Source organism: Drosophila takahashii, chromosome 2L (assembly GCF_030179915.1).
Source record: "Drosophila takahashii strain IR98-3 E-12201 chromosome 2L, DtakHiC1v2, whole genome shotgun sequence".
Lineage (NCBI taxonomy): Eukaryota > Metazoa > Arthropoda > Insecta > Diptera > Drosophilidae > Drosophila > Drosophila takahashii.
The window spans coordinates 17862322-17889256 of NC_091678.1; the positions used below are offsets into that span (position 1 = coordinate 17862322).

Here is a 26935-nt window from a genome sequence, read left to right on the forward strand (position 1 = left end):
GTTCGAAAGCAATTGAAATGCGCATTGGGGCCAGCGGCTGTCGGAAAAACTCAGCTGCAAACTAAAGTTTCCTTCATTTATGTATTTATTTTTTTCTGCCCGGCTATTTAACTGGCTGGATAAAGTTTTTTAAACAGCGCTGGTGTTTGTTAGCTGTTGTTCGTTGTTAGTTTTGTTGTGGGTGTTGTTTATTTGCGGTCAACAACCAGATCCAGCGTCATCGTGGGTTGGCCAATGTTTGGTTTTGAGTTAAGGAAACGCTTTTGCCTCGCAAAAGGGAATCCAAACACACGCAAAACAAAAAAGCTTCAGAAAGTGTTGAAGATGGAGTAGAAAAGTTTTTAGGCGGGAACCATTTCAATGAGATTTTGTAAATCGAACTGGGAGAACATTGATTTACAGAAGGTTAATTTATATTAACACTAATATTAAAATATTTTATTAATTTATTAAAATTTACAGAGTATCATTTTTATTATATAATTTTTTTTTTACTTTTTACAATATTATATGACTTTTTGTCGTTTTTTTCAGAATTTTTAGAGTAATTTGGTATTGATCGCATTTTCCTCTTCAAAGTGATTTTTTGTTAAACTAAGTATGCACGTAATCTGAACTACCATTTTTTTGTCATCTGCTGGTATTTCGTTTTTGTAATATTTTGCGGTTGAACATGAAACGAACAAAAAAATTCCATTTAAATTGATTTATGATGAGAACTGCAGTTTACGGGATAGTTCGGAGCAATTAAAGTAAGAATTCGATGAATTATTTATTATAGGAAAGTATTTTGATGTGTGGGCTTCCGTTGCCAACTCAAAGCACTCAATTGTTTTTTTCCTGTTCCCAGAAAGCTAAGAGGAAAGCATGCCAAAGAACAGATTTCCGCACAACTGTGCCAAGTTCCTACATACTATTTTCTCACACAAAAGACTCTTGAACTCTTTTCAATAATTTTAAGATGTATATATATAAACAAATAAATAATATGACAACACGCCCAGCACTTGGCTCGATAACGAAAAAATGAGAAACAAAATGTGCTGAATAAATGGCAAAAGCCTTTTGGCTCGGTGAATTTTTTTGACACAGATATGAAGGGTTCTTGGATTAAGGAGGAGAATAAGACCAGGCGAGCGGTAAGAAGGCGACTTCGATTTGCATTTGGTAATTGAATTTTGTTGTGCAATTTATTTCTGGTTCTACTCATGCCAATGCATTCAAGAATAAATATGCAAATAATTTTATACATATAGTATTAGGTTTGTGTTCGTAAATAGAATAAAGGTTAAGTAAACTTATGATTTATATAACCACTAGCTTTTTTTCTTGGCTCCTTACAAAATTCTTTTTTAATAAGTCTGTGCCCTATGATTAGTTTTAAACTTTTTAAAGTCAAATTAGGTGGAGAAATAAATAGAAATCGGAAGGCATATAGAAAATTAAATAATTTATCAGCTAAAATGGAATTGCTGCAAATGCATTCAACATGTTACCAATTTGTGCTAAGAGCAGTTGCTCTTTATGGTCCTACTCAATAGCGGCCTGCAGGGAGGCAAATATATCGAAAGCTGATTTTTACGATAATGTAGATGAAGAACTGGCCGTGGGTCAGATCGTTAAAACCAAAAAGTCGGCGGGTTCCTGGAGACTACTTTAAACTCCATTAGGTCATATTTACGGCACAAGTTCAGCTGAGACGGGATATCCTCGTTCGAGTCGTGGGCAGAAAGTGTTAAAGTTCCCATGCAAGCGGCAAAAGGATAATAAAAAGTTGCCGGGGCTTGCAGCTCATGATAATAAAACTGGTGGCACGTGCTGACTTCAATGGACACGCAGCCTGGTCACGAATCCCTGGTCTCGAGACACTTTTTGCTTGCTGTTGACATTCCACACCTCCTCACTCTCCTTTTCCCCATCCTTTCGCTTTTTCTGTTTTTTGTCTTTCAAATAGATTTCAAGCAGCTTCAGCAATGTGAGCATTCCTTGCCTGCAGCAATTTGTTGCTGAATGATGTGTGAAGGACATAAAAATGCAGCAACGAGTGGAGCGTGCAGGGGTTGGGTTGCTGTATATTTTTGTGTCTCTTTGCGTAAAGTAGACAAGAGGGAGTAGAAAGTACTCTGCTTGATAATCGTGCCTTTAGCTGATAACACAAATGCGGAGAGGGCTGATGTTGACCCTTCAAGCCTGGTGGCTATTTAATAAAATATTAATTAAAAAATAATCGTTTCATATGGTTTTCCCGCGCCAATTTTAAAATTGTAGTCATTAAAAAGTTACGAGAAAATAATACATTTTCCGCAAGATGGCAGCATTTGCAGCTTGCATAACTCCATCACTCGCACTGATTTAGCTCAGTAACGAGTATGTTCTCTTCAAATTCAAATCTAGTATTTGTTAGTTAAGAAGTCAAGCCTAAACAAATAAATTTTTCATTCTGTCTATCACGGCTCCCGAGTATAAAACAATTGTAAAATAAGGTTTAGCTGGAAACACCCAAATAAAGAAAAATCGGAAAATAAGAATTTACCTAGAGCATTCAACATCGAAAGAACAATGGAGAATGAAGCAATAGTCAGAAAATATGTGCAAATCAACGATGCCAATAGGCAGAATTTACCGCTTATCGGCAACCATGGAAACACCGATAACTCCAGTTCGAATAAGAAGTCCTCATACTCCAGCTTCTCGGATCCCTGCGAGGAGTCGATCTATGGTCACTTTGGCTGGGTCCAGTTGGGCAAGGTGTTAATCCCGTACATTTTTAGGCAATCGGAGAAGTACTGCTCCGTACGCATGATCGAACAGAAGATACTAGGCCAGTATCTAGACTTCCTGCATTCAGATTTCTACTCCAGTTGCTCCTGCGTCCCCAGCTATTATATCACTGATGCCGAGGCTCGTCTCTTTAACGAGATCAATCAATGTCATTGCGATGGCCAATTCGGTCCGGATATCTTCAATCAAAAAGATCTGATTGTGCGTTTGAGTGATGCCTCCCAATTAAATCTGTTCCTCGCCATTTGCTACCGCAAGTTGGTGTCGGACATCAAGAATCCTTCAGAAAAATGCGGCTTTTTACGGATCAACAAGGAATCGGTGGTTCCATACACTGTGCACAACAATCAGCAGGTTGTGCCGTTCTTCTACTTTGAAGGTGAGACTGAGAGTCTAAAGACCAAGGCGGTGGTGCTCAGTGGCTGGAATTTGGCCTATCTGAAGTTCTGCTGCAAGGTTCAGGGCATAAACAACAATCACTTCTCCAGCGAAAATTTGGATGTGGTCTCGCTGACTGTCATTAAGAGCTACTTTCCCAATGGCACCGAATTCGAGGAATTCTGGCCCAGTAAGGCCATTTTCTGGAATCTCCCGATTAACAATCGTGACAGTGTCAATAACGGCGGCGGCTGCATCGATAACACTGTGCAGCATTTTTAGTGCTTTTTAAATTTACCTCGATGGATGCTATATTTTTGGATTCGTTACGAATTCCCAAGATAAACTGCGTTTTCAAAAAAGTTCCCCGACGCAAGGATTCTTAGCAAAAGGACCTCAAAGTTCGAAAAATGCAGAAATTGGCCAACTTTCCGGAGCTCTCAGAGGCAAACGGATTCATGGTTTGATTCGATGCTAAAGTTTTTTAAAAGATACCTTCTTTATCTTTCAAACCCCATACTTAGAATAATTTTAGGATTTTTTTTTAAGCCAGAAATCGATTTCAGAAAACATAGTAAAAAAACTTAAAAACAAACAGCTGCGGTCAAAATAGTAGTAGTGTTGCCGCCCTGTGTTTTTAAAAGTTTGTTGCTGTAATTCATCTTCTTCTGGTGATATTGTATTGATTATAATTGTACTATTAGACTAATTGGATAAGAAAATTGACAACAAAAAACTTTTAAAAACACATGCTGGCAACACTACTACTATTTTGACCGCAGCTGTATACTTTTATGTTTTTTGACTATGTTTTCTAAAACTTGTTTCTCCCTTAATAAAAATCCTAAAATTATTCTAAGTATGGGGTTTGAAAGATAAAGAGTGTATCTTTTATAAAATTTTAGCATCTAACCAAACCATGAATCCGTTTGCCTCTGAGAGCTTTGGAAAGTTGGCCAATTTCGGAATTTTTCGAACTTTGAGGTCCTTTTGCTAAGAATCCTTGCGTCGGGGAACTTTTTGGAAAACGCAGTTTAACTTTGGAATTCGTAACAAATCCAAAAATATAGTATCCATCGAGGTAAATTTTTGATGCTGCATAGTGTAATTTAACAAGAAAGGAAGCTAGCTTCGGCCAGCCGAAGCTTATATACCCTTGCAGATCATTCCTATCAATTAACAAATCGCAAAAATGTTCAATTTTCTAATATTTCTCATTAATTTTCCGATCGTTCCTATGGCAGCTATATGATATAGTCGTCCGATTTTGATCAAATTAAAATTGAAATTCGGAAATATTTAAAAAGAGTTATATCCTAGAGTAGAAGATAATACAATAAAAACCAAAGAAGCTAGAATTTATTTCCTATTACTTTTCCATTAATTTTCCGATCGTTCCTATGGCAGCTATATGATATAGTAGTCCGATTTTTGAAATAATTAATTCGAAATTCAGAAATATTTAAAAAATAACATCCCCAAAAGTAGAAGGTAATATTTCAAAAAACACCAAAGCTAGAATTTTTTAAAGTTTTTTTCTTCCGATCCTTCCTATGGGAGCTATAAGATATAGTTGTCCGATCCGGTCGGCTCCGACATATATACTACCTGCAATAGAAAGAAGACTTTTGCGAAAGTTTCGTCCCGATAGCTCAAAAACTGAGAGACTAGTTTGCGTAGAAACAGACAGACGGACAGACGGACAGACGGACAGACAGACAGACGGACAGACGGACAGACGGACAGACGGACAGACGGACGGACAGACGGACAGACGGACATGGCTAGATCGACTCGTCTTGTGATGCTGATCAAGAATATATATACTTTATGGGGTCGGAGACGTCTTCTTCACTGCGTTGCAAACTTCTGACTGAAATCATAATACCCTCTGCAAGGGTATAAAAATCACAGGGTGGCAACAAACGGATGCTGAGTGTCCGTTATTGATCTATTATGATACAATAAACTCCTAGCCATTGTAAAGATGGCTTGTTCTTGGGGCAACGGCAATATGATTTTAAAAGCACTCTCTCATTAACTGAGTAACGGGTATTTGATAGTCGAGTCAATAATTATAATTTCCCGAAAAGTCTGCTTTAAAGTGCACGTAATATATATGTCAGAATGACCCTGACCGGACCACTATATCTTATGGCTTAGAGACTAGTTTGCGTAGAAACGGACAGACAGACGGACAGACAGACCTTCGCTTAATTTTTAATTAATTTATTTTGTTTTCTTTTACAATTAAATTTGAGAGCAATCAAGCAAATTTCAGGATTTCAATTATCTGTTGACACTTTTTGCTGGCAGAACCCACAACAAAAGTTAATTTGATTACAACTTAAAATTTCATATTCGTTGTGCTTGCACTTTCCAATTTTACTTTATCCAAGTTTTATGCATTTCACTTGCAGCCTACCTCGGTCACGCCCCCATGTTTTGTTTACAACAACTTTGTGCCATACCGGGTCCGTGGAAAACTTTTCCCTGTGGCGTTCGTCGTCGTCGTCGTCGCAGCTTTTGCGTCTGTCTTGACTGCACTTTGCGGGCAGACAGGGCGGATGAATAATTAAATCTTCACACAGACAGAGCGGAGAAGTTTTAAGAGAATTCACATATCCTTGAGCTGCACTTTGTTTACGAGTAAAAATATCCTGAACTTTGTACTTTTTTCTTAATGCTTTCTTTCGCCCTTGGGAAGTCTTCGCAGCTGAATATCCTTTTTCCCATTATTTCATCATTTGCATTTTTTATTAGTCCTCATCATCTGTCTCACCAAGTTAAATGAGTCGGTTGACATGTTAAAAAAATATGTGCCTTACGATAATTTTTATGGGATTAAATAAAAATTCAAAAGAAAAAATGCACATATATTTCAGGAGTGGCATTCACAGAAAAGCCTGCAGGGCCAATTAGCAAGGGAAGATCAAACAAATTCTGAAAAGTTTGTAAGCTACCAATATTTGCTTAACCAATTACAACTTTTTAACAGTAGACTGTCAAAACTTGTCCCATGCAAATATAAATATAAAATTCTTACCGATTGAATTTGATATCAAAACACATTGTTATTAGCCTACAACAATGCCAAAGGCATAATTCCGAGCAAACATGATTTCTTGTATTGAATCATCAACAAAGACATTTAAATTCCAGCTGACAACTAATTGTTTGGCATACTTTGTCCGCTCTCCGAATTGTCTTCTTTGTATGCGAAGCAAGTAGCTTTGAAAATTTACACAACAAAATATACTTAAGAGATAAACGATTTGGGAAAGTCGGGGGGCATCATGCAAATAAAGCAGAAAGTACCCCTAACAAGATTTTCCGGACAAAGCAAAAGAGGAAACGTGAAAAAGTGGAAAAGCTCTCTACGTGTTTGGCGTCAAAAGGGCCGAGTGTGGAAAGGCAAAAGCGAAAGCAAAAGGAGGGAAAATATTAAGTCCAAATGCGTCGCCTTTCGTTAATATTAACTTTTCTGCTCAGTTTCTTGCCTTTTCTGTTGCAAACTTTTCCACCAAACTTGGGCGGCCCCAAAAACAACAAAGGTGGAGATAACAAAAAAGGGAAGGCAAAGTAAAAATTCCTGTTTATTTTGCCAGTCATGCATAAAATAATAAATTATTAGTTATGAACTGTAACAAAACAACGAAAATTATTATGTAGCGATGGATTTCGACACCATTTTGGGTCCCATCTGCATACTACAATGTGAGTAAAATGCCAAAAATGTAAACTGAAATTGTTTAACACAGAATGGGAAAATAATGTGAGCTGATTACGTTTTGCATTTCGGTGTCAAATTCATAATAATTGGGTTAGGCTGCTAATTGAAATTGGTTTCTGTTGTTTTCGATGCGTTGTGAAAAGTCACCAATTTATTGGAATTTTGCAACCGTACCAACACATTTTTTATTACAGGGGTAAATCTCTTTATTATAACGACTGTCAGGCTAACAACGCATTTTGTTCTACCCATTTGCCAATTAACTCGTTTTCCGAAAGCAAGACAGCACAGCTGGTTCCTTATTGAGTAGTTCTCAGAATGCCTCCTTGAGCATTCTTTCGAATGCCACAACCGTGGCCACAAGGAAAACAGCCTGCTTATCTCTAAACCGTCTTTCGCTTTCTTCGAAGGGAAACCGAGAGGAAAATAAAATGAAAAATGACGCCAAGTGAAACTAAAACTCGGTTCAACTAATGGTATTATAAAACGTAAGAGAAAGCAACCGAAAGCAAAGGGCATGGCGCTCAATTTGATTAAGTGCCAGAAAGTCGACAGCGACTGTTGTGTTTGCCATCCTTGGTCCCAAAATTAACCCACAAATATCACCCATTCTCAGGCCACCGCGTTAACGAGTTTAACGTGATTAGGTCGGGAGAGTGATCAGGGTTGGATTGTGTAGGACGATTTGCGCAATTGGTGGGATGAAAATTAATCACGGGGGTGATATGGGTGATAATAACCCCCCACTCAGGTAAAAAAAAAAGAACTTTGCTATTAAAAAAGTATCCAAAAAAAATGTCTTCTATAGATAAAAAGAACACGTCGCGATCAAATCGATATGCGCATGGTAAATTTCTGGTAATGCATACTAGAGCCCTGCATGAATCATTCAATTTTTGTTTTATCACAGTATGCCATGAAATTTCTGATTTGTTTAATTCAATTCTATGTGAAATAAATTAAATGTTGTTCTAATTCATTTCGAATTGAATGAATTGAATGAATTATTTTATGAATTGTTTGAATTTTTCAGATTTTTTTTCTGTTTTCTTTTGAGAACAAAAAGTGGAAAATTTTTAACAAATCAATGTTAACTGCATAGTAAATAAAATTCAGGCAGATTTAATCACAAAATTATGGCCCTTTCTTCTTCAAAATAAATTGTCGTTTGAATTATTTCGGAATTCATGCCATTCATTCATTCAATTCTATTAAACTCAAAATTCAAATTCATTCAATTCTATTAAACTCAAAAATTCTAATTAATTCATTCATATAACAAAAAAAATTCAAAATAATTCATTGGATCCATTCATGCAGGGCTCTAATGCATACTCATATCGTTTCACCGAAATCTCTCTCGCGGAGAAAAAAGAGGAAGAAATAGATCAAGATAGCGCTTGAAGTTACATAAGTGGGAGGGAGACAAACTCTAAATTCGATCTGGCCTATTGTGTACATTTTGACCATATCGAATTGAGGCGCCCGCATATGAAGTCAAAACCACATAACATCAAATTTAATTTAATCAAACAAAAATTGGGCGGTTATATTAGAGGACCTTTTTTATTTATAAAGCTAATTTAATCGTTTTTACTCTTACAGTTTCAGTATGGTTCTACAAATCTTTCCGTCGCTTTGTGTTTTTTTTAACAGACAGATTATTTCATATCAAATATGTTATGCACTTCACTTCAATATGAGTGAAACTAAGTGTCACTCACTTGTAAGCCATCGTTAGTGCTTGCACAACCTGGAGGAATTTAATGAAATTCTTTTTTCTAACACACTCTTTGGTTGCATGCCGCCTTGTCATCATCTTGGTCATAAATCAACCGCTCACAAGCCATTAGCCTAGCTGCCGTTTGAACGCCTAAATAGCTGCCACAATTTATTTCCACTACGTTGTACGAGAGTGGAAATATTAGAATTCCGTGGATTTTAAATTGGCCATGCCTGGGAATTCCTTTGCTGCATCCCAGTGGATTTAATATATTTTTTTTAATAAGATCTATGTGACGATGGCAGCATAAATTTAGCGAGGAGGTGTCGGCAGAAATTCCTGCTGCCTCTCGGCTATAAGAATTTAGGTATAAACTATAAGGCATTTTCGTCGTTCCTTCCCCAACTCCTTTTAGCCATTTATGATTAACACTAAGCAAACATGCAAAGCTTCTTGTAACGGTGGTTTTTCATTAGGACTCCCCCTCACATCGCAGAACTATCAAGCTGGCAAAGGAAGTCCTGTCGGGGGCTCTTTTGCAGGCTTTCCCGGTCTGCCTGTCTAACGAACATTTGTCATTTCTGCCACTGACAAGACGACCCATGCACATTGGCAAATAGTTGGCCTATTTCCCTTTTTTTCGCTTTGCTAGAGCCTCGTTATGGTTATGGTGTTGTAGGTGTGAAATTATAAATTGTAGAGAATTTATGAGCCTAAATTCCAATGTTACCTTTAGCGTTTCGCTTCGTTTGTTCTACCGAAACCGGCAGCTTTAAAAATTAAGAAAAATGTCCTCTTTTTTTATGTTGATAAACAAAAATAGTACTACAAACCTCTTTTGGTTCCACTATTTTTATTTTTTTTTTTTATTTATTTATTTCAGTTCCGCAATAAGTACATATATTTAAATATTAAAAATAAATTACTTTTCAGATCTAAACTTTACTTACGTCAATATCAAAAACTTTAAAATAACATTTGCATTAAACAATTTGACAATGCAACACGTTGTAAAGATTTACTTGCTCACAAATTGCCTCAAATTAAATTTTTTCTGCCCTTCCTGCCGTCGAGAACAAATGTACATTCCGAGCCAGCTTGTCGTCTGCTAATTGTGAAAATTATGAGCCAGTTGGCTAAGAAACGTGGTTGAAATGGGGGAAAAGGACCAGAAAAAATGGGAACCCCCGCGACGTTGGCGTTTGCTTTGATGTGCTCCACGGGGAATCCACTAAGGTGCTGAAAACAGAAGCTGTGAAAAAAAGCGAAGAAATGGGAGAAAATTAATAAAATGAGGCATGTTTATAGCGGGGTAAAAAACAAAAATAGGTTCGAAGATAGTACATTTGCTAAGAATCTAAAATGTTACTTACTTAGGCTTTCAAACATCCAACCTATTTGTGCTTTTCTCATAGAGAATAAATTGAAATCATAATAAATTTGCATTTGATTGGTGCCGTTAGCTAAATTCATTTTAATTATTGGTTATAGATGTTAGTGTGGTATGTGCTGACCACATAAATAGCCACCAAAATATGATTTTAGTATTAGCCAATTGACCCATTCATCCATTCGCCTCTTTAGCCTATAATTACCTAATCAAATTGGTATTTACCAACACAAAGGTAATCAATGAAAGGGAATAATGTCGATCTATTCAACATGTAAGCAGAATGCAAAATGTTTTCGAATCCATTACTCCATTAAAATGATGTCCATTCAATGGAATTGTTTTTAACTGCATCCGTCTTTTACAGAGCCAATCCTAAGCAATTAAAAATAAACCTTTTCACCCTGGACACCGGGGACAGTGGTTGAGCTTGGGGATAATAGTTGAGCTGGCATAATTGACCAAGGGCAGGAAGCCTTTGCTTTCACGTTCACCTTCCGGAGGACACGTTCCCCTGGGCACTCAAGACCCCCTAATTAATTAATGTTCATTAGCAACTGTAATTTCTCAGTCTGAGTTACTGTTCGGATACTCGCACAAATCAAAATGCGTGCGGCCTGTCTGATTGCCCGAGAACTGCGGGGAAAAGTTTGCCCACAGAGTTCTTTCGAAACTCATTTCAGGTCGGACAAGGGGCTCTGGAGTATCTAACTGAAATCAGACGCTGATAATAATGGTTAATTACGTGTTTAATTATGCATGAGATCTCTCACTCCGTCTTGTCGGGCTCAGTTTGCTGAGCGGAAATAGACGCTCAAACTCTCGTTAATAAATTATGTAAATTGTAGGCGCAAAGGTCCCTCTTAGGCTCTGCAAAATGGGAATTTATCCATGGCCTTTTCAGAGAAAGTAGAATAATAACATGCAAGGGAGGGGGTAGGAAAAGTGTGTTAAGCCGAAACGGAAGTAAATAAAATAATGAGATGAGATGTCATATTTTTATTAAATTAAATGCAAAGTATCTTTGCTAATAGTAAATAATATTAAACAATGGTTATTTTTGGGCTTTTCCTTCTTAAGGCTGTTAATAAAACATAATCAAAAATATTATTTCTGAGAATTAGGAAAAAATGTAATGAAAGTATCAATATATATTTCTACGCGATTTCAGCGCCTTGCGATGTATGGTCTATCTTATAAAATATACATATGTAGCTGATTCACAAATTTGCATTCGCACTAATAAGGTCCATGATTTTCCTAAACGGCTCCTTTGCAACTTTCTCCAATTCTCAACTTCGCCCACTTTGCTAAGCAGTTTTAAACTTTCAGAAATATTTTTAGCCACCTCTTGACCTTCATTGCCGACGTCGCCCACTTGCGAAAGTTTTTGAGAGAAAGGAGAACTTTCATTCTATAGAACTTTATCGCTGGCCCCTACCCCATTCGATGCATGACCTCAATGACAGTATTAACTGCTGGACTGAGGAAAAATAAGAGAATGGAGTAAATAAGTAGGTATATGAAAAACAAATCCAAATAATAATCAAAACTTCACTGGAGGCAAAGTTTCTATTTAATTTTAATTAGAAAAGTTTTCAGCTTAAATTCAACTTGTAAAAGACATTTACTTGCGAATTTTGGTTCCAGGCTACACAAAAAATAAAACAAAAGTTTTGCTCGGCAAAACTGAATAAAGATTTTGAGGGCGAACCGAGAATAAAAGTGAAAGAGAATGAAAACGTAATGCTGGACGATTTTTTACCGGGAAATGCATAGATTGCAGGTTAAAGTAGCAGATGAAGTACTTTTGAGTCTTATAAAAATTGTCTTAGTAGAAGAGATTTCGATATATTTCAATTGTTTGTTTTTATATTGCTAAGCAACCATGTACCAACAATTTCGAAAATCAACTAAGCTTGAAATAATTTTCTAAGAATTAAAAATATCGTGAAAAATTGCTTGTTTTTGGTAATCCTAAAATGTTATGATCTAAAGATTTATGGCCTAAAAATAAGTAACGGCAGAAACACTTTTAACCGGGCCCAGACACAGGTAGAATTTTATTTAATTTTTATCTCCGGTGACGTCTGTGCTTTTGTTATGTTTTTGTGACTTAGTTATTTTTTGATGAGGGTTTTCTGAGCCAGACAGAGCAGTATCTGCGAACATTTATTTCTCCAGAAATATCCATTTGAAGGATTCCAGGGCTTTAGGAAAATAATTACAAAAGAATATCTAGCTTATCTTATCACACCTTTCACTGGACTGTGAGCACTAGCTTAAATCAAGTTTTCTTTCCATTTTTATTCCACAAAAACCATATGTCAGCTATGCTTGATTCAATTTAACTAGACAAAAGGCAACACACAATCTGTTGTGATTGCGCATAGAAAAATATGGGAGCGTGGGAAGAGAAGAAAAATGTAGAATATTCATTTGGCAGATGGACAAGTCCATGCCGACCGGGGCAGGGGGCTGGGGCTCACTTCCACTCGCCTGGCCTTAATCACAGTCACGAGTCGAGTCGCCCAGTTTGGCAGAGACAATCATTTGTTATTTGATTTGCACATCAGCCGGATGTGGACGCGGATACCCAAGCAGCCAGACGGCCAGGATGGCAGGCAGTCAGTCAGCCAGGATGTCAGGACATCAGAAAGCCGGGGGGTCCGCAGAAGCCGAGCAGTCGAGATCCTCGGGACGAACATTGCAATTTCCCGGCGCCAGTCGATGGCCGGACATCGGTGATTGTTGCTGCTGTCCATTTTCGGCGGCTGCAATTTAAAGGCCGTGTCGCCTAGCCCGCAGATACAGATACAGATGCCCGATACCCGTGGCGTTGACGGAATGGATCGCAACCCGACTGAAGGACACAACATGGCATCGATGCCACCCCGATGAGGTGTTGATGAGGCGCAACTGGAGTCAACTAAAATCAAATTTGTCTTGCACTTCGCCAAAATGTAGTGTGAGGTGAAGCTTTAAAGTCCTGTATTGAGTACATCTGGGGAACGATTGAATGGTTTATTTCGATGGCGAATTACTCATTTGCTTTTTTTTACACTAACTTACAAAAAATATTTAGAAAATATATTTAGAAGGATGTTGGTAATTCTTGGTGGATTTTGACTCCATAGATCATCATAAAGAAAATAACATTCTTTTAAAGATATATTTTTGTTATTAAAATTTTTTAAAGGTGCAACTCGACATATAAATAAAAAATTCCATCATTTTTTTATTTATATGTCGAGTTGCACCTAACCAATTTAGATGAAATTTGTTTTATATTACAACTTTTATGTCACTCTAGAGGTGGAGAAACATCGATGTTTTCGATGTTTTAAAAGGCAAACATCGATGTAACATCGAAAAACATCGATGTTTCTCCACCTCTATGTCACTCTTTAACTTTTAAGAATAAGTGAATGGGATACATAGAGAATAATGCGATTTACAGGGCGGAAACTTTTAAAATTACAATAATATCTAGTGCTATCTATTATTTTGGATCTTGAATATTATTTGAATGTTTTTTTTGTTTGAGCTTTAATGCATAAAGCATCTAGAAAATGTCTTCGCCAAGCTAAAATCCCAGGAGCTCTATGACTATTTCTCCCTGCTGCACTTGTCCATATCGTTGACATGTGTTGCGTTCTCTCTAATTTAATTAAAATCAACTTAGGGCAGCGCCAACAGTCGACTGCAACATGCGGCACTCCAATTCCCCGCCTGCCCCAGGCCCCAAGCCCCAAACCCATGGCCAATTTGTTACGCTTTTAATTTGTTAATTTATTTGCTGGCTGCATGGAGGGCTCGAGAGATAGGCAACAGAGTATATCCTCCTCCCCTCTCTCTCTCTGGTTGGATTTTATTTGCTGGAAATTTTTTTTCCAGCAACTGCAACAAGTGCATCAAGCCGACGTCGACCTGCCACACATGGATGCACACCCACGCCCACACAGACACCAACGCCAACACATTCACACAGAGTCGGCTAGTGCAAACACACACATTCGCAGGCGCTTATCCCGTGTTTGATTTTGTTTGTTTTAACTGCTTTCACTTTTCTATTTACCTTAGTGTGTGGCGCCTGAAATGAAAAATGGCAAAACGCTGTTTATTTGCTCAGCTAACAGCAGCCAGCACACCCACACATTTACACCCACACACACACTCGTGTAGCCCCGTCGGAGGTTTAAATTTTCCATTGCCTGCTCTTAGGCGCTTCGTCGTAATAAAGTTGCATCAAATTTTTATGCCTACACACAGTGTGCTTAATAAATTTTATATATTTCTTGATATATTAAATTTTGGTTTCAGAGACGGGGCATGTCAGGGCGCTCTAATCGGGTTTTGAGGCAGGCAGATACAAATCAGGTGGGAACCGTGAACGGTTGGCCTGGCTCATAAATTGAGATCTTATTCTGACAAAAAGTTCCAGTTCCATTAGCTATGTCGTGTCACAAAGGTGTACGCAAAGTAAAAACACGCCCAGATCAAATCGATATGCTCATCGTAATTTTAATTCGACACCTTTGAATATTATTAGAGGGAGTGTTATAGTGTTTTCAATAATCGTATATTATTGAAACTCCAAGACGCGAAGATTACACACATTTCTTTATAGAAACTATTATTTCACAAAAATAAATTGTAAGAAATGCAGAGAAATGGTTGGTTCGTTTTTAAAAGTTCATATGATATTCGTTGTTACTTCGCAGTTGTTACCCGTTGTTTTCCAACAGTGCTGCCATTTTGTCCTCTTTCCGGACAGATCTGTCCTTTTTTTAACGGGTTTATCCGGAAAAAATTTCAAACATCCCCTATCCGGAAATCTGTCCTTTTTTCAAAAATAAGGTTTTGAGTGTTATTTTTGCCAGTCGAAAGTGTGTTAACCTGTTTTTATATGCTAAAACGCCTTTTTAACCATCAATCTTACAGTTCGGCACTTAAAAAATAATTATTTTTACAAATTATCAAAGAGACGTAAAACAGTCGATGGATTTTCTATATAGTACGATTTTTTCTGTAGCAAAAAAAGAGGAAAACACTTTAAAAATTTCTCAATTTTTACTCTCTGCTTTTTTGTCAGAAAAAAATTTCAGATTTTAACGACTCTTATTCGGGTTTGACGCAGATATTGCATTTTTTTGTATTACCAATATAGTTACTTGAAATGCTTTTATTATTTTAATAATTTTAGATTATTACGTATACGCACAAAAATTGACCATGGTAAAATGATCAATCGAAGAAGGTTGTGAGTCGGGCGCAATAGATCATTACATAATTTAATTTAATATAAAATCCATTTATATTAAGTAAATATATCACCCTTTGGTAAAAACAGAAAAATGGAGGCGCATTTACTTTTGTCCTTTTTTTTGTCCTTTTTTAAAATTTTTTGTCCTTTTTTTCCCTGTTTTTTTTGGCTTATCTGTCCTGTTTTTCAAGCTGAGTGATGGCAGCACTGTTTTCCAAATTAAATTATTTGCTGCATATGCCAAGACATAAGACGCCATGTGGCAAGGAACATGAATTTTTATTTGCCCCGCCACTGGCTCAGCGTGTGGCAAGCTATCTTTGCTCATCCTGTAAAAAGAAAGCTGAGGTTCCTTCAGTTCGATGCGACTTCAACAAAGGAAACCCGGATGCTGTGGTAGCTTGTCAACGCATTTTCAAGTGGTACAAAATATGTGATTAAGATTTGTATTGGAAAAAGAAACCAATTTTTAACGAACTGTTTGGTTTTCTTTGTATTCTGTCCTCACAATTTTTGTTTTTACCTTTAAAAGGCACCAGCATTAGGTCGGCTAAGTCAAATCGTGGCGAAAAGCTCCCTCTTTATCTCAATAAAAATTCAGGAATTGACTTGTTTGCCTTACCGAAAAAAATAGGCAAATCCAGCCAATACAAATGATTAATGTTTGCTGTGTCAGCCCAAAATATGTCTGACTTAACCACTGCCTGCGGCAATGGTCCTATAAAGGTTTTTTCCAGCCGACTCCACATACATCAATGGCTGAACACATCTGTTAACTGCTAGTGCAAACAACAACCAACTAAAAGTTGTCTAACTTATGCTGATTATAGCCCACATTGGCCGCAAGTTATTATCAAATGTCTCCCCAGAGTAATATATATCAAGAAATACGCACTCGGCTATCCTCCCTTCGCCGTTCGCTTTTCTGTGTTTTTGGGAAAACGGTTTGGTGGGCGGGACCAGCGCTTAACCCACTAATCGAATTTTCTGTGCGGAAAACCGTTCTGTGCCTCGGGGGTAAGCCTTTTGGCTGGCCTAATGTTTTAGGCCAAAACATGACTGCTTCGCCACGGGCCGCAGATATCGGGGCGTGTGTAGAAACAAGTGCCGTTAAATGACCTTGTTAATCATGTTCCTGTTTTTGCCTGTATGCGTGATTTATGCTTATTTATATTTTATGAACTAAACTGCCTTTGGAGAGCTGTTGTCGAAAGAGAAAGGCGGAAGAAACATTTATTTGAATTAGGTCCAGCAGGGGAATAAAATAGACAAGTTGTGCCAATGTTTGTACTGGTAAGGCTTGAACTATAGAGTTTTAAAATTGACTCTTTAAAGTTATAAGTATTTAGGAAGTTTTTCAATTCATTGAACTCGATATTTAAGAACCAAAAAATGTTAAAAATTAACATTTCTAAGCCCTTTACGCGTAGCAAATCTACCATCTGTAAATATACGCCCCTGTTTGGACAATTGACTGTAAAACAAGAAAGGAAGCTACCTTCGGCCAGCCGAAGCTAATATACCCTTTCAGATACAGTAATGCTCACTCGGTGCAGTTCCAGGGATTCCAGATTCAGCGTTTCTATTTTTGAATTAAAGCGCCTACTTCCTACAAAGTCACAATGAATTTTCTTATATATGTTGAAATTTTCCTATGGGAGCCTTAAGATATAGTGGTCCGATCCGGCTCGCTCCGACATATGTACTACCTGCAACAGAAAGAAGACTTTCGGGAAAGTTTTATCGCGATAGCTTTAAAACTGAGAGACTAGTTCGCATAGAAACGGACAGACGGACATGGCTAGATACACTCAGAAAATGAATCGCCCTGAATTTTAGAAAATCGCCTATGGATTTGCTTCACTGGCGATTTTTTTCTTTAAAATAAAAAAATTTTCTACTGGTAAAGAAAATTTTTTTCCAATTAATCAAAATTCATTAAATTCAAGAAATATTCCAGAAATATAGAAAAAAATCGCCAGTAAAGCAAATCCATAGGCGATTTTCTAAAATTTTTTTTTGAGTGTAGACTCGGCTATTGGTGCTGATCAAGAATATATATACTTTATGTGGTCGGAAACGTCTCCTTCACTGCGTTGCAAACATCTGACTAAAATTATAATACCCTCTACAAGGGTATAAATATACAGTGTATTCAAAAAGGATTTTTTGCATAAAAGTTTAGCTAATGCATAAAAATGATATAACCTTTGTTTTTTTGGCCTGTAGCTCTTTCCCCATATATTAAGTTATGTGGTATCAATTTTGACTTTATATGCGAGCACCTCAATTTAATATGTACCCCAGCCAGTTCGAATCTCGAATGTGTTTTTCTCCCACATTGCTGATTTTTCTCATTTTTGAAGTCACAGAATTTCGGTAAAAACGATATGCGCATGCAATACCAGAAATTTACCATGCCCATATCGATTTTACCGCGACGTGGTTTTTGTTACATATTTTCAGATTGACCACCCCCCGTTTAACTTTGCTCAAAGCCTTATGCAGAAGCCAACTACCTTTACATTGATCGATCCACGGCCTTTGGCTGTCAATGATTGGTGCTGACCGGTCGAGCGGAGCAACTTAATCAGCTCTTAACTTTCGCACGGCTGAGAGGGAGCTGCTGCACTTAATAAACGCAATTAATCCAATTAAAATGTCATGTCCCATTAATGCGAATTAAACTCAGCGCAAATGTTCTGCAATTAAATAAATGCACTTAAACCAATGAAATGCATACACACGCGCGTGTTAAGGGGAGGGTGGGAGTAAACATTCATATCAATGTCGTAAAGCCGCTTGACAGTTGAAAGATGAAAGAGGGTTGCGGACGCAAAGGGAAAACCAGCCAATGAGCTTGCAAATTTACACGCCACGATAAACATCAATGGACAATTAAATGCAAGTGGAGTTGTGGCCTTGTCAAGTCGCATTTACCGACCGACCAGCACTTTCCATTCCGCTAAAACCCCCAAAACTCCGCCCGTTCATTCCCCATCTTGACTTTATTAACATAATCGACTGTGTCAACGCGTTCGGTCATTTTCTCCTCTGGTGGCAACTAATTAAATATGGCAAAATAAAATAAATACATTTTCGATTCGAGCTGCGAGTGTGTGTTACTGCACTTGTGTGCTGGTGTTACACAACAATTTTTCATTTTTCATGTTTATTTATCATCATGAAATTACAAACAGAGCCGCAAAGCATGCAGCGTTCAATTAATATGCGTAATTTACACGTTGTTTGGGCTTGATACATTTATTGTTTGCGGCACGTGGCAACAGTTGTTGGTATGGAATGTCGGGTGGTATTTTCCGTACGGCTTAATTGTGTGAGAGTTGAATATATTAAAAACTGCACTGCTCTGATTGGCAAAATCAAGCAAATCTAACATATTTAATAAAATATTTCATTTTAATTTAGCATTGAAATAAAATATTTAGGAAGAAAATCTTAGAACCAAATTAATGCTAGCACACACAAAAGGAGCTAAGAGTTTTAGGTAGGAGCTACTAATGATCTTCACCTTCTTAACCCACAAAAAAATGCCGGGATGAAATCGACACGCGTATGGTAAATTTATGGTATTTATAAGCATATAGTATTATCTGTTTCGTAGATCCTCTGACTTCGAAAAAGAGAGCGAGAATAACTGTTTCTCCCATTTCGAAATAGATAGGTAGGGAGAGTTATATTTACAGTAGTGAATATTATATTTGCAGGGCTATAATTCTTTTAACTTAATTAAATTTTATGAAAGAAAACTATTTGCAAACGCTTCTCTATAGCAAACAGTAAACAAAATCAACAATACAAACGCACAAGCACACGCAAATAGGCTCACACAGATATAAGTCACAAACAAATATTTGAAAATCATGTTCATCATCAAGGTAATTTATAAAATAAATTTACCAAGCAACATGTTTTTATTGGGTTTAACATGTTTATGCCAACTCTTAAAGGAATGAAGATGCCGTGCTCTTTGGTATGTCTTTTGCTTTCGGTGATTAGGTATTAATTGGGGAGGGAGAAAAATATCTATTTTTATTCAGCCAGTTAGTTCTTTTCTTTTTTTCAGAAACAATTCAAATATGTAATCAAACTTCCAAAAGATACATACAAATATAAAAAGTTACAGCCAGGCAGAAGCCACATTACGTATACGTATTGAATAACACTTCGATAGGGGGGGCGGGGCTGAAACTCAGCTCATTGTAATTTCTGAGCTGTCAGGACGAAAACCTTGGCGGGCTAACACTGCATATTTTTCGGCGGTATTGTTTGTGCCAGGCAACGACAACGACGTAAATAACTAAAATTTATGTTATTTATTTTGTAATTTATGCTACCATCCTTCTCTCGATCGACTATGAGTGCCTTTGTTTTCTGTCAATCAATCTGACAGTTGTTTTAATCATTTTTTTCCTCATCCGCTTTCTGCTAACTCATTTTATGGGTTATAAATATATTGATAGTAGTTCGACACTTAATAGCCATTTCCAGACCTTTCCTATTTTATCTAAACATGAAAGTCACATTTGCACTTTCACACAGTTCACGTCAGTAACTCTTGCAATCCTTAAAAACGCAATAATGAAATATATGTGCAATTGGATACCTACACTGAAAAAAATTATATGAATTCAGGGTAAAGCCGTCTAAACAAATATTTGTTGGACTTCTAAGAAATGTATGAAATTAAATTCTGTCATTCCTTACAAAAATACATTTTCTTTTTATCAAAATAATAACAGTTTTTACACAAGAAAACTAGACTAGACTTGAAATTAAATGATCAATTTGATATTATGTGGTATGAATTTTGACTTGACATATAAATTTAATATGGTTAAAATGTAACAACATGTTCTAAAAAGGCCACAGATATACCCATAGATAAAGAATTATTTGATTTTAGTATTTCGATTTTTGCGAAATCACTGAGATGCCCCAGGTAGTCATTTTGAAGGAAGTAGGTTCATAGTTTTACATATGCATTTCTTTTGTTCAATCTCTGGCCCGGATTTGGCAAATTGTTTGCAGGGAAAACAAAGGGACTCGGGAGGAGTCAGGAGGAGTCAGGAGGAGTCAAGCAGGGCGAAGATGAGAAGGCTGCTTATCCCTTGCCCAGCAATCCAACTTCTTTCGTGTCGGAGCAATTTATGCTGCCTGCCCGACTCCTCGGGGGCAATTGTCTGACTCGACTCCTCGCCCACCCTCACTGCAACTCGCCGCCTCTTCTTGGCAGGCAATCTGCTCCTCGTTGTTTGCAGTTTAAAGGTTGAGAGTAGTTCAAATTGTTTGCCAGGTATTTGCACTCCAGCACTTTTTTCCAGCTATTTGATCTGTGATTGAGCTGAATGAGCAAATAAACTTGTGGCCCGACTCCATTGAGCATGCAGAGACATGGAAAGGTTAATGCGCTCAATGGATTTGCGGCGAGAGTTAAAATAGTATATTTTAACAGAGTCTTGGCTAAGATATGACTCGACATCATTTGATTGGAATTAAAGGAACTTTCAAGAAAATAGGTAAATGGATAAAGAGATGATCCGAAAATTAAAGCTCTTAAATGTCGGCATTGCGACTAATTGCTTTTGTGTCCTTTTATTGTGACTGAGCTATCTTATTTTGCAACTCTTCTTTGTTTATTCCCTTTTAGGGACGGCTGCAGCACTTTATCAAAAATTATGCGACAAAATATCTGTGCCATGTCAACGTTTCAATAGGCGGCCAATAAAATTTATGGCCAGTGCAGCGGCCCCAATCGGCTGCAACAGAAACCGGCCCTGACCAACCCAACTCCAGTGGAAACTTTCACAGGCTTTCCTGCTCCATTCTGCTTTCGATTCTGTATAGTATATGTACGCAGATATACAATGTAGACGGGTACATTTGTCATGAGTGTGTTGTGGCCAGACTTATTAAACGGCTTTTAAGGGCCGGCTCGGAACATCCCCATTATGCGCAGAGTCTTTTTTCTATAGACTACTGCGATTTATGTCCAAGCAAATTACTTTTGCGGTTGTATTTTGCAAATGATGCAGTATTTTTTGTATTGGGATAAATAATAAGGTAAATAGGAGTGGGGTATACTTAGAGGCAGACATTATAAAAGTATTACCACAATTTGGAGTTGCCTATTAATGACAAAAAGGGTCATAAAATAAATGAAATGAAACTCTTTTCTCTTAATTTTTACGGTTCAGTTAGCCGGCTATATATATTTAATAATAGCTACCAAGTGAGAGTGTCCTTTCTAGCTCTAAAACTTGGTCTCTAATAAAATAAAATGTATTAAATTGTATAACCTTTTTTTTATCTTATGAGGGATTCACATTTTGTAAATCTAATGGCGGCTTTTTGATCTGTATTGTAGTTACCCTGGTCATACCCAGGCACTTTTAGAGCCCTAAAACATTTAAGCATCCATTAACTTAGACCTAAAGGGTGTATTGGACTGAATGCCAAAGAAGAATGATATTGTTACTTTCGTAGAGGTTTAACTCCATTACAATCATATTAACATCCACACTGAATTTAATTGTGTTAGCTTTACGAATAACACCGAAAACAAAATACTATTTAAAACCTTCCTTGGAAGCCTCTTTTAGACATAAAGTAGTGGGTATCTCAAAGCTGTGAGTCTGGACAACAGCGTTCTATCCTGTTTGTTTTGCCACCAGAAAAGTATATTTAAAATTTATGAGGCTAACTCACTAAATTGAGCAGAGAGCAAAGGAGGACCAGAAACGAAATACAAATGGGACCCAAGCTGTTTATGTTTTTCGAACGTGTTTGGATGTCAGAGCAGTTACATTTACACGCAGCTCGTCCATTTGTAATTCCCCTTCTCAGCTCGCTTCAGTTTGGGTGAGGGCTGGAATGTAACCCAAATTAAGTTGTTGCCTATGGTAAATTGTCATTCTCCAGTGTGTACATATGTATGTGTAAAATGGGAAAAGAAGTGGAAAATTATGTGTGAACCTGAGAAAATGGGTAGAAGTCGACTTAGCCGCTTTAAACAGAGACAGGCAACCCAGAAAAGTGTTTCCTGCCAGATAACAAACGGTAGTAATTAGAAGGGACATTGGGCCGCCCACAAAGAATGCTCTACGCATAATTAAACAGCAAATTAAGCATTATCAAAAGGAGCCCAGATACAAGCCTACACTGGGAAACCCGAATGCTTTTGCCAGACCCCAGTCGATTGATATGAGCTGGGCTTAACCTTGTTTCGGATACACCCAAAAAACTTGATATGAAGCGGTGATCAAAATGATATTATGTGTTATAAATTTTAACTTGATTTAAGGCCATCTCATTTTTATATGCTCGATATGTTAACAACAGGACAGTTCGAATTATTCTTCTCGCTTCCACTAAGGTTATTAAGTCTCCGAGAGAGAGAATTTAACAAAATTCAATTATTTAATGTTAATTTTACCAGTTGTGCATGGTAAAAACGATCTGATTCCGTTGTGTTTTTTTTTGTGTGTAGTGTAAATTCGCCCATAAGCAAGCTACGCACAAGGGACGCAACCGCATAGTGTAATATTAATAATGGTTAATAGGCAACAAGTGAATGGGGTCGACTGTTGCCTAGTGACCTTCAGGGACATTTCATCATCTTAATGGCGGCCAGTTTGGGGCAAGCAGCAAATCTGTGGCAATGCACGCGTTAACCTCGACAGCGACACTCAAATTAGAAAGCCCTCGAGGGAAGGCGTCCTTCGACCTAAGCTGCTTTCCCGCCCCCGTTTGTCACCTGCCATTGCGGTCTGGACTGTCAATAGCACTTAAACAGACACATAAGCAAGCGGTCCGGGGAACTGAAACTGGAGTGGGATCGGTTCAAAGGGGAAGAGCCGCCCACAAGGTCTGGTTTATGATAAGGTCCAGTCACCGGGCTTACCTGTGTATTTGTGGATGGCGATTGAGAGCGCCCCAAGCAATAGTTTATAAGCTTTCGAGCGGGTCGATCGAGAAGTTCCAATGAACCATTAATTTTCCATTAAAATATAAAATTGGGAATTAGTTTTCAAAGATATATCTTACAATGACATTCTCCTATAACGAGCAGTTGAACATGATAATGTTATGAAACTGAAACTCAGCTATCGTACTCTCTCCGATTTGCGGAGCTACCCTTCCGACTTCAGAATGGGCCATCCGACCCTTATAATCACAGCAATTAGTAATTACGCCTCCGCCTTCGCCCCCTTTGCCTCATCGCCAGGTTCACACCTGCCCTGGCACTTATCCCTTTTAATTAGGCGCCACCAAAAGGCAAATTTTTCGAGCCCAAGAAGGCAGCCAAGTGGTAACGTCTCCCAGTCTCCCACAGCATCCCCTGCCATCTCTCTATCTGTCTGTTTGCTTTCCCTTTGGCAGATGCTTCGACTGGCAGCAGTGCCCGATGCCTTTGGCCCATTTCTAAATTTTCATTTTAATTATTGCGAGTATTATTCTGAAAATCAAGTGAGCGGCAACTTTGCCAATTGCCACACGCCCCCTCCGGCGGCGGGGGGCGTGGCAGGGGGCCTCGACGGCAGCTGTTACATAGCCTTCATCCTTTTTCCCCTACTTTGCCACCTGCCAACGCCGCTTTCTCCTGGGAGAAAGCTGGTGTCTGCATGTTTCCGTATCTGTGTGTTATCATATTTCACGCCTATTAGCGTTTTAATTTAATTAACATTTATGGCGACAGTTTGAGCCGGCTGCAGTGGAAATATACGATGTTACGAGGGGGAGAAAGGGTTTTTCGGCCGTCTTTGACAGTGAAGTGCACTCCTCTGCGAATTCCCCAGCGTCGAAACTTTAACGAAAAAGCTTTAATCAGTTCCACTCCATTGTTTGACTTTCGAGATAAGCTGGCTGGGAACTTGGCTGCAACTGCAACTGCAACTTCATTGCGAATCCACCGAGGCAGCTCCAACGAAGTTATATTAGTTACCGATGCCGGAAATAATTTCACGTAACTATTTGCACGTAACGCCAGCCAGACAGCTGAAGCGATGTGAGAACCGGATAGCAGCAGTCCATCCACGCCTACCGGTCTAAATTTATTGAAGGTCCTGTCCGGCATGGACATGGCCAAGGCAACTTGAGCTGGAAATTACATCCGCTTGGGTCTCGAGTAGTAGCTTTAAAAGACTTTAAAACGATTGAACTAGGTGGGATGGGAAAATTGAAAACATTTCCGTTCCCTGTTTGCCTGTTTTAATAACCTTATTAAATTCATCCGCCCAAGCGCACAGCAAGCGGGTGGGTTTTACAATAACATTTCGAAGTTGTCGTCTTAGAAACAGTTCTATTTTAGTTTCCCTGTGGCCTGGCAAAATCATCGTAACAATCAATCAATTTTCGCCAATTTCTAAATTTAGTTGTGGTTGATTGGCAAATTTAATATATTTACAGCCAAACAAAATTTTAAATGAAACGATGATCAGTTTGATATTATATAGTACCAATTTTGACTTCATATGCGGCATCTCAATTTGATATGATCGAAATGTAAACAAAAAGCCAGTTCGAGTTTCGAATGTGTCTTTCTCCCTCTTACTCACGTAATTTAAGTCGTTAGATTGCTTTTTACTCACTATTTCAAAGTTAGTAAATCTCCGAGAGAGAGAATTATTTAATATCAATAAGATCAGTGTTCAATTTAGTGTTGACTAGATAGTGTTCATTATTCGATTGCTGATATATGGAGGAATTGTTGATAGAATACGGTTACACTCAATAAAATATGAAATCAATTGCGAGCTTTAACATTACATCTTGTATTGTTTTGTACCTTAACCTGTGTACTTTTCCACCATAATAGTTCGCCGTTTTTCACCTTTTCTACGCCACAGGTCAGCCCCGAAGATAGAATGGCTTTCCCGACTCCCCTCCTATTTAGCCACGTTTTTCCGCTTTTATGTTAACAACAAAGGCAGCGGCAGCAAATGAAGAGGCTGAGAGTCGAGAAGAAAGAAAAACATTGCAAAGGAAATCGTGGAGGAGCATTGTGCGAGACGATTGAAACTGCAATGCCGCTGCTCGTATTTTACCTTGGACTGCAGGCAAGCATGAGAATTTAATGAGCAGCCTCTGCAGAAGCTTTGAAGTTGGAGTTGCGCCGGTTTTTGCTCCCTCCCAAGTTTGAACTGTTTAAGTTTTAATCGAGTTATTGGCAGGCAGCGCGCAGGAAGTCGGGAATTAAATGGTCTGTTTCAAGTAATTATAAATTCACACAGGTCCAAATTCATTGCCGAGTAATTGCACGAAAATGTATTTAATTTCAAATTTAATAATTCCCACGGCCATGCCAGCTATTTTCAATTTAGCTATTTGTGGTTTTGTGCAAATTCAGTTTCGGTCAAATTGTTAGACATATTGCACAATTACATACATTTGGCTCAGACTCTGGAGTTTCGGTTTCGCTTCGGTTTGGTTTGGTTTGGTTTGCTTTGATGGCAAACAATTACATGCCATTTGTTGTTTGGGCTATTGAAATTTGATTTTGTGTTTTGTACTGTCAGAGCCTACAGATTATGTGGTTATGGCTAAAGTAAATGTTTTCCTAAGCCTTATAAATTAATATTTAACCGAATGCATAAACACAAATGAAAACGAGAAAGAAAGCACACAGAAGTCTGTATATATGCACACACTCGCCGTTGTTTTATTTACATTCAAAGCTGTTAATTGTTTATTGTACCGATTTAATGCACTGAATTTTAAAATATACCATGTACGCGGAGGTTTATATATTTCAAATAGATTTAATTGTGTCGGAAGTATCTTCTGCTGTGATGGCAAGCTTTTTGCTCTGTCAAAGTGCAAATCTTTTTGCCAATTAGCCTCCCAATTATCACCTTTAATTAATTGAATCCACCAACGCTTGCGGTCCTCCAATCAGAATCACAATCGCACTGCACTAACCGACCTCTTTCGACGCGACTTCCGTATTTCCTCCCCTTCCTCTGCTGATTTCCATGCTAATCACAAGCCAAACTTTCAACTTCATTTATCTTCGGACTCCCCCAGCCGCACTCTTTCAATTAATTCGGGCCAACACTACGGGCTAAGCTATACCTTGCTAATTGGGATTATCTATTATCGGGCCATCGGTATTCGAATAATTAAAACGTCAAATTTAACTAGTTTGGCAATTGCCGGACTTTAAATTGGGTTCAGGGGCTAGTGGCTGGTGGCAAAAGAAAACAATTTTTGGCTTTTTCAAATGCAAATTTCATTGCTCATACGACATGTGTTCCGTAGTCGTACGTGATGCGTGTGGGTCGGTGGTTTGTTAGTGAGTGTTCGAGCTTCGGTCTCGGTTTCAGTTTCGATTTAAATTGATTTTAATTTTTGGGGTAAGATCCTGACCAGTGTGGCATATTTATTTTTCGTTTGCCTGCGGCTATCGTTACCATTTTTCCTCCGGGATTGAGAATATCTCGGCCAAATAGTTATGCAAACGTGGCATTCAGTGGGGCATTTTTAAAATGCGAGTCCCAGTTCTTATTTTAGTTTTCCATTTTCTACATATGATTCTTATGGGCTAATCACACAATTCCCTAGTCTGCGCCATGCATATGAAATATGAAATCTGACACACCCCCGTTCTCCAACTCGCACATTGCTAAGCTATTGCCTTGGTTA

At 38.0% G+C, this 26935-nt stretch overlaps 2 protein-coding genes across 3 annotated transcripts in view; one reads left to right on the forward strand and one right to left on the reverse strand.

Annotated features, from left to right (window-relative positions):
- The window catches only part of LOC108068004 (cyclin-dependent kinase-like 1), a 69601-nt gene that overhangs the window by 16990 nt on the left and 25676 nt on the right, over window positions 1-26935 (reverse strand). The window lies entirely within an intron of this gene.
- On the forward strand, window positions 2413-25313 carry LOC108067901 (uncharacterized). Of its 2 annotated transcripts, none has more exons than XM_070219508.1 (2): window positions 2413-3160; window positions 25141-25313. In XM_070219508.1, exons 1-2 carry the CDS (start codon window positions 2560-2562, stop codon window positions 25155-25157), a joined length of 618 nt encoding a protein of 205 aa, XP_070075609.1. In that variant the 5' UTR covers window positions 2413-2559; the 3' UTR covers window positions 25158-25313. The 2 variants fall into 2 exon arrangements, with proteins under 2 accessions (XP_070075609.1, XP_017012665.3); XM_017157176.3 differs by lacking the exon at window positions 25141-25313 and adding an exon at window positions 5580-5853.

Bases quoted from the DNA above. Each gene is read 5' to 3' on its own strand.
- LOC108067901 (XM_017157176.3), top strand. From the start codon at position 2,560: ATGGAGAATGAAGCAATAGTCAGAAAATATGTGCAAATCAACGATGCC. The intron at 3,161-5,579 runs GTGAGACTGAGA...TTTCACTTGCAG, and splicing joins GCCGTTCTTCTACTTTGAAG to CCTACCTCGGTCACGCCCCC.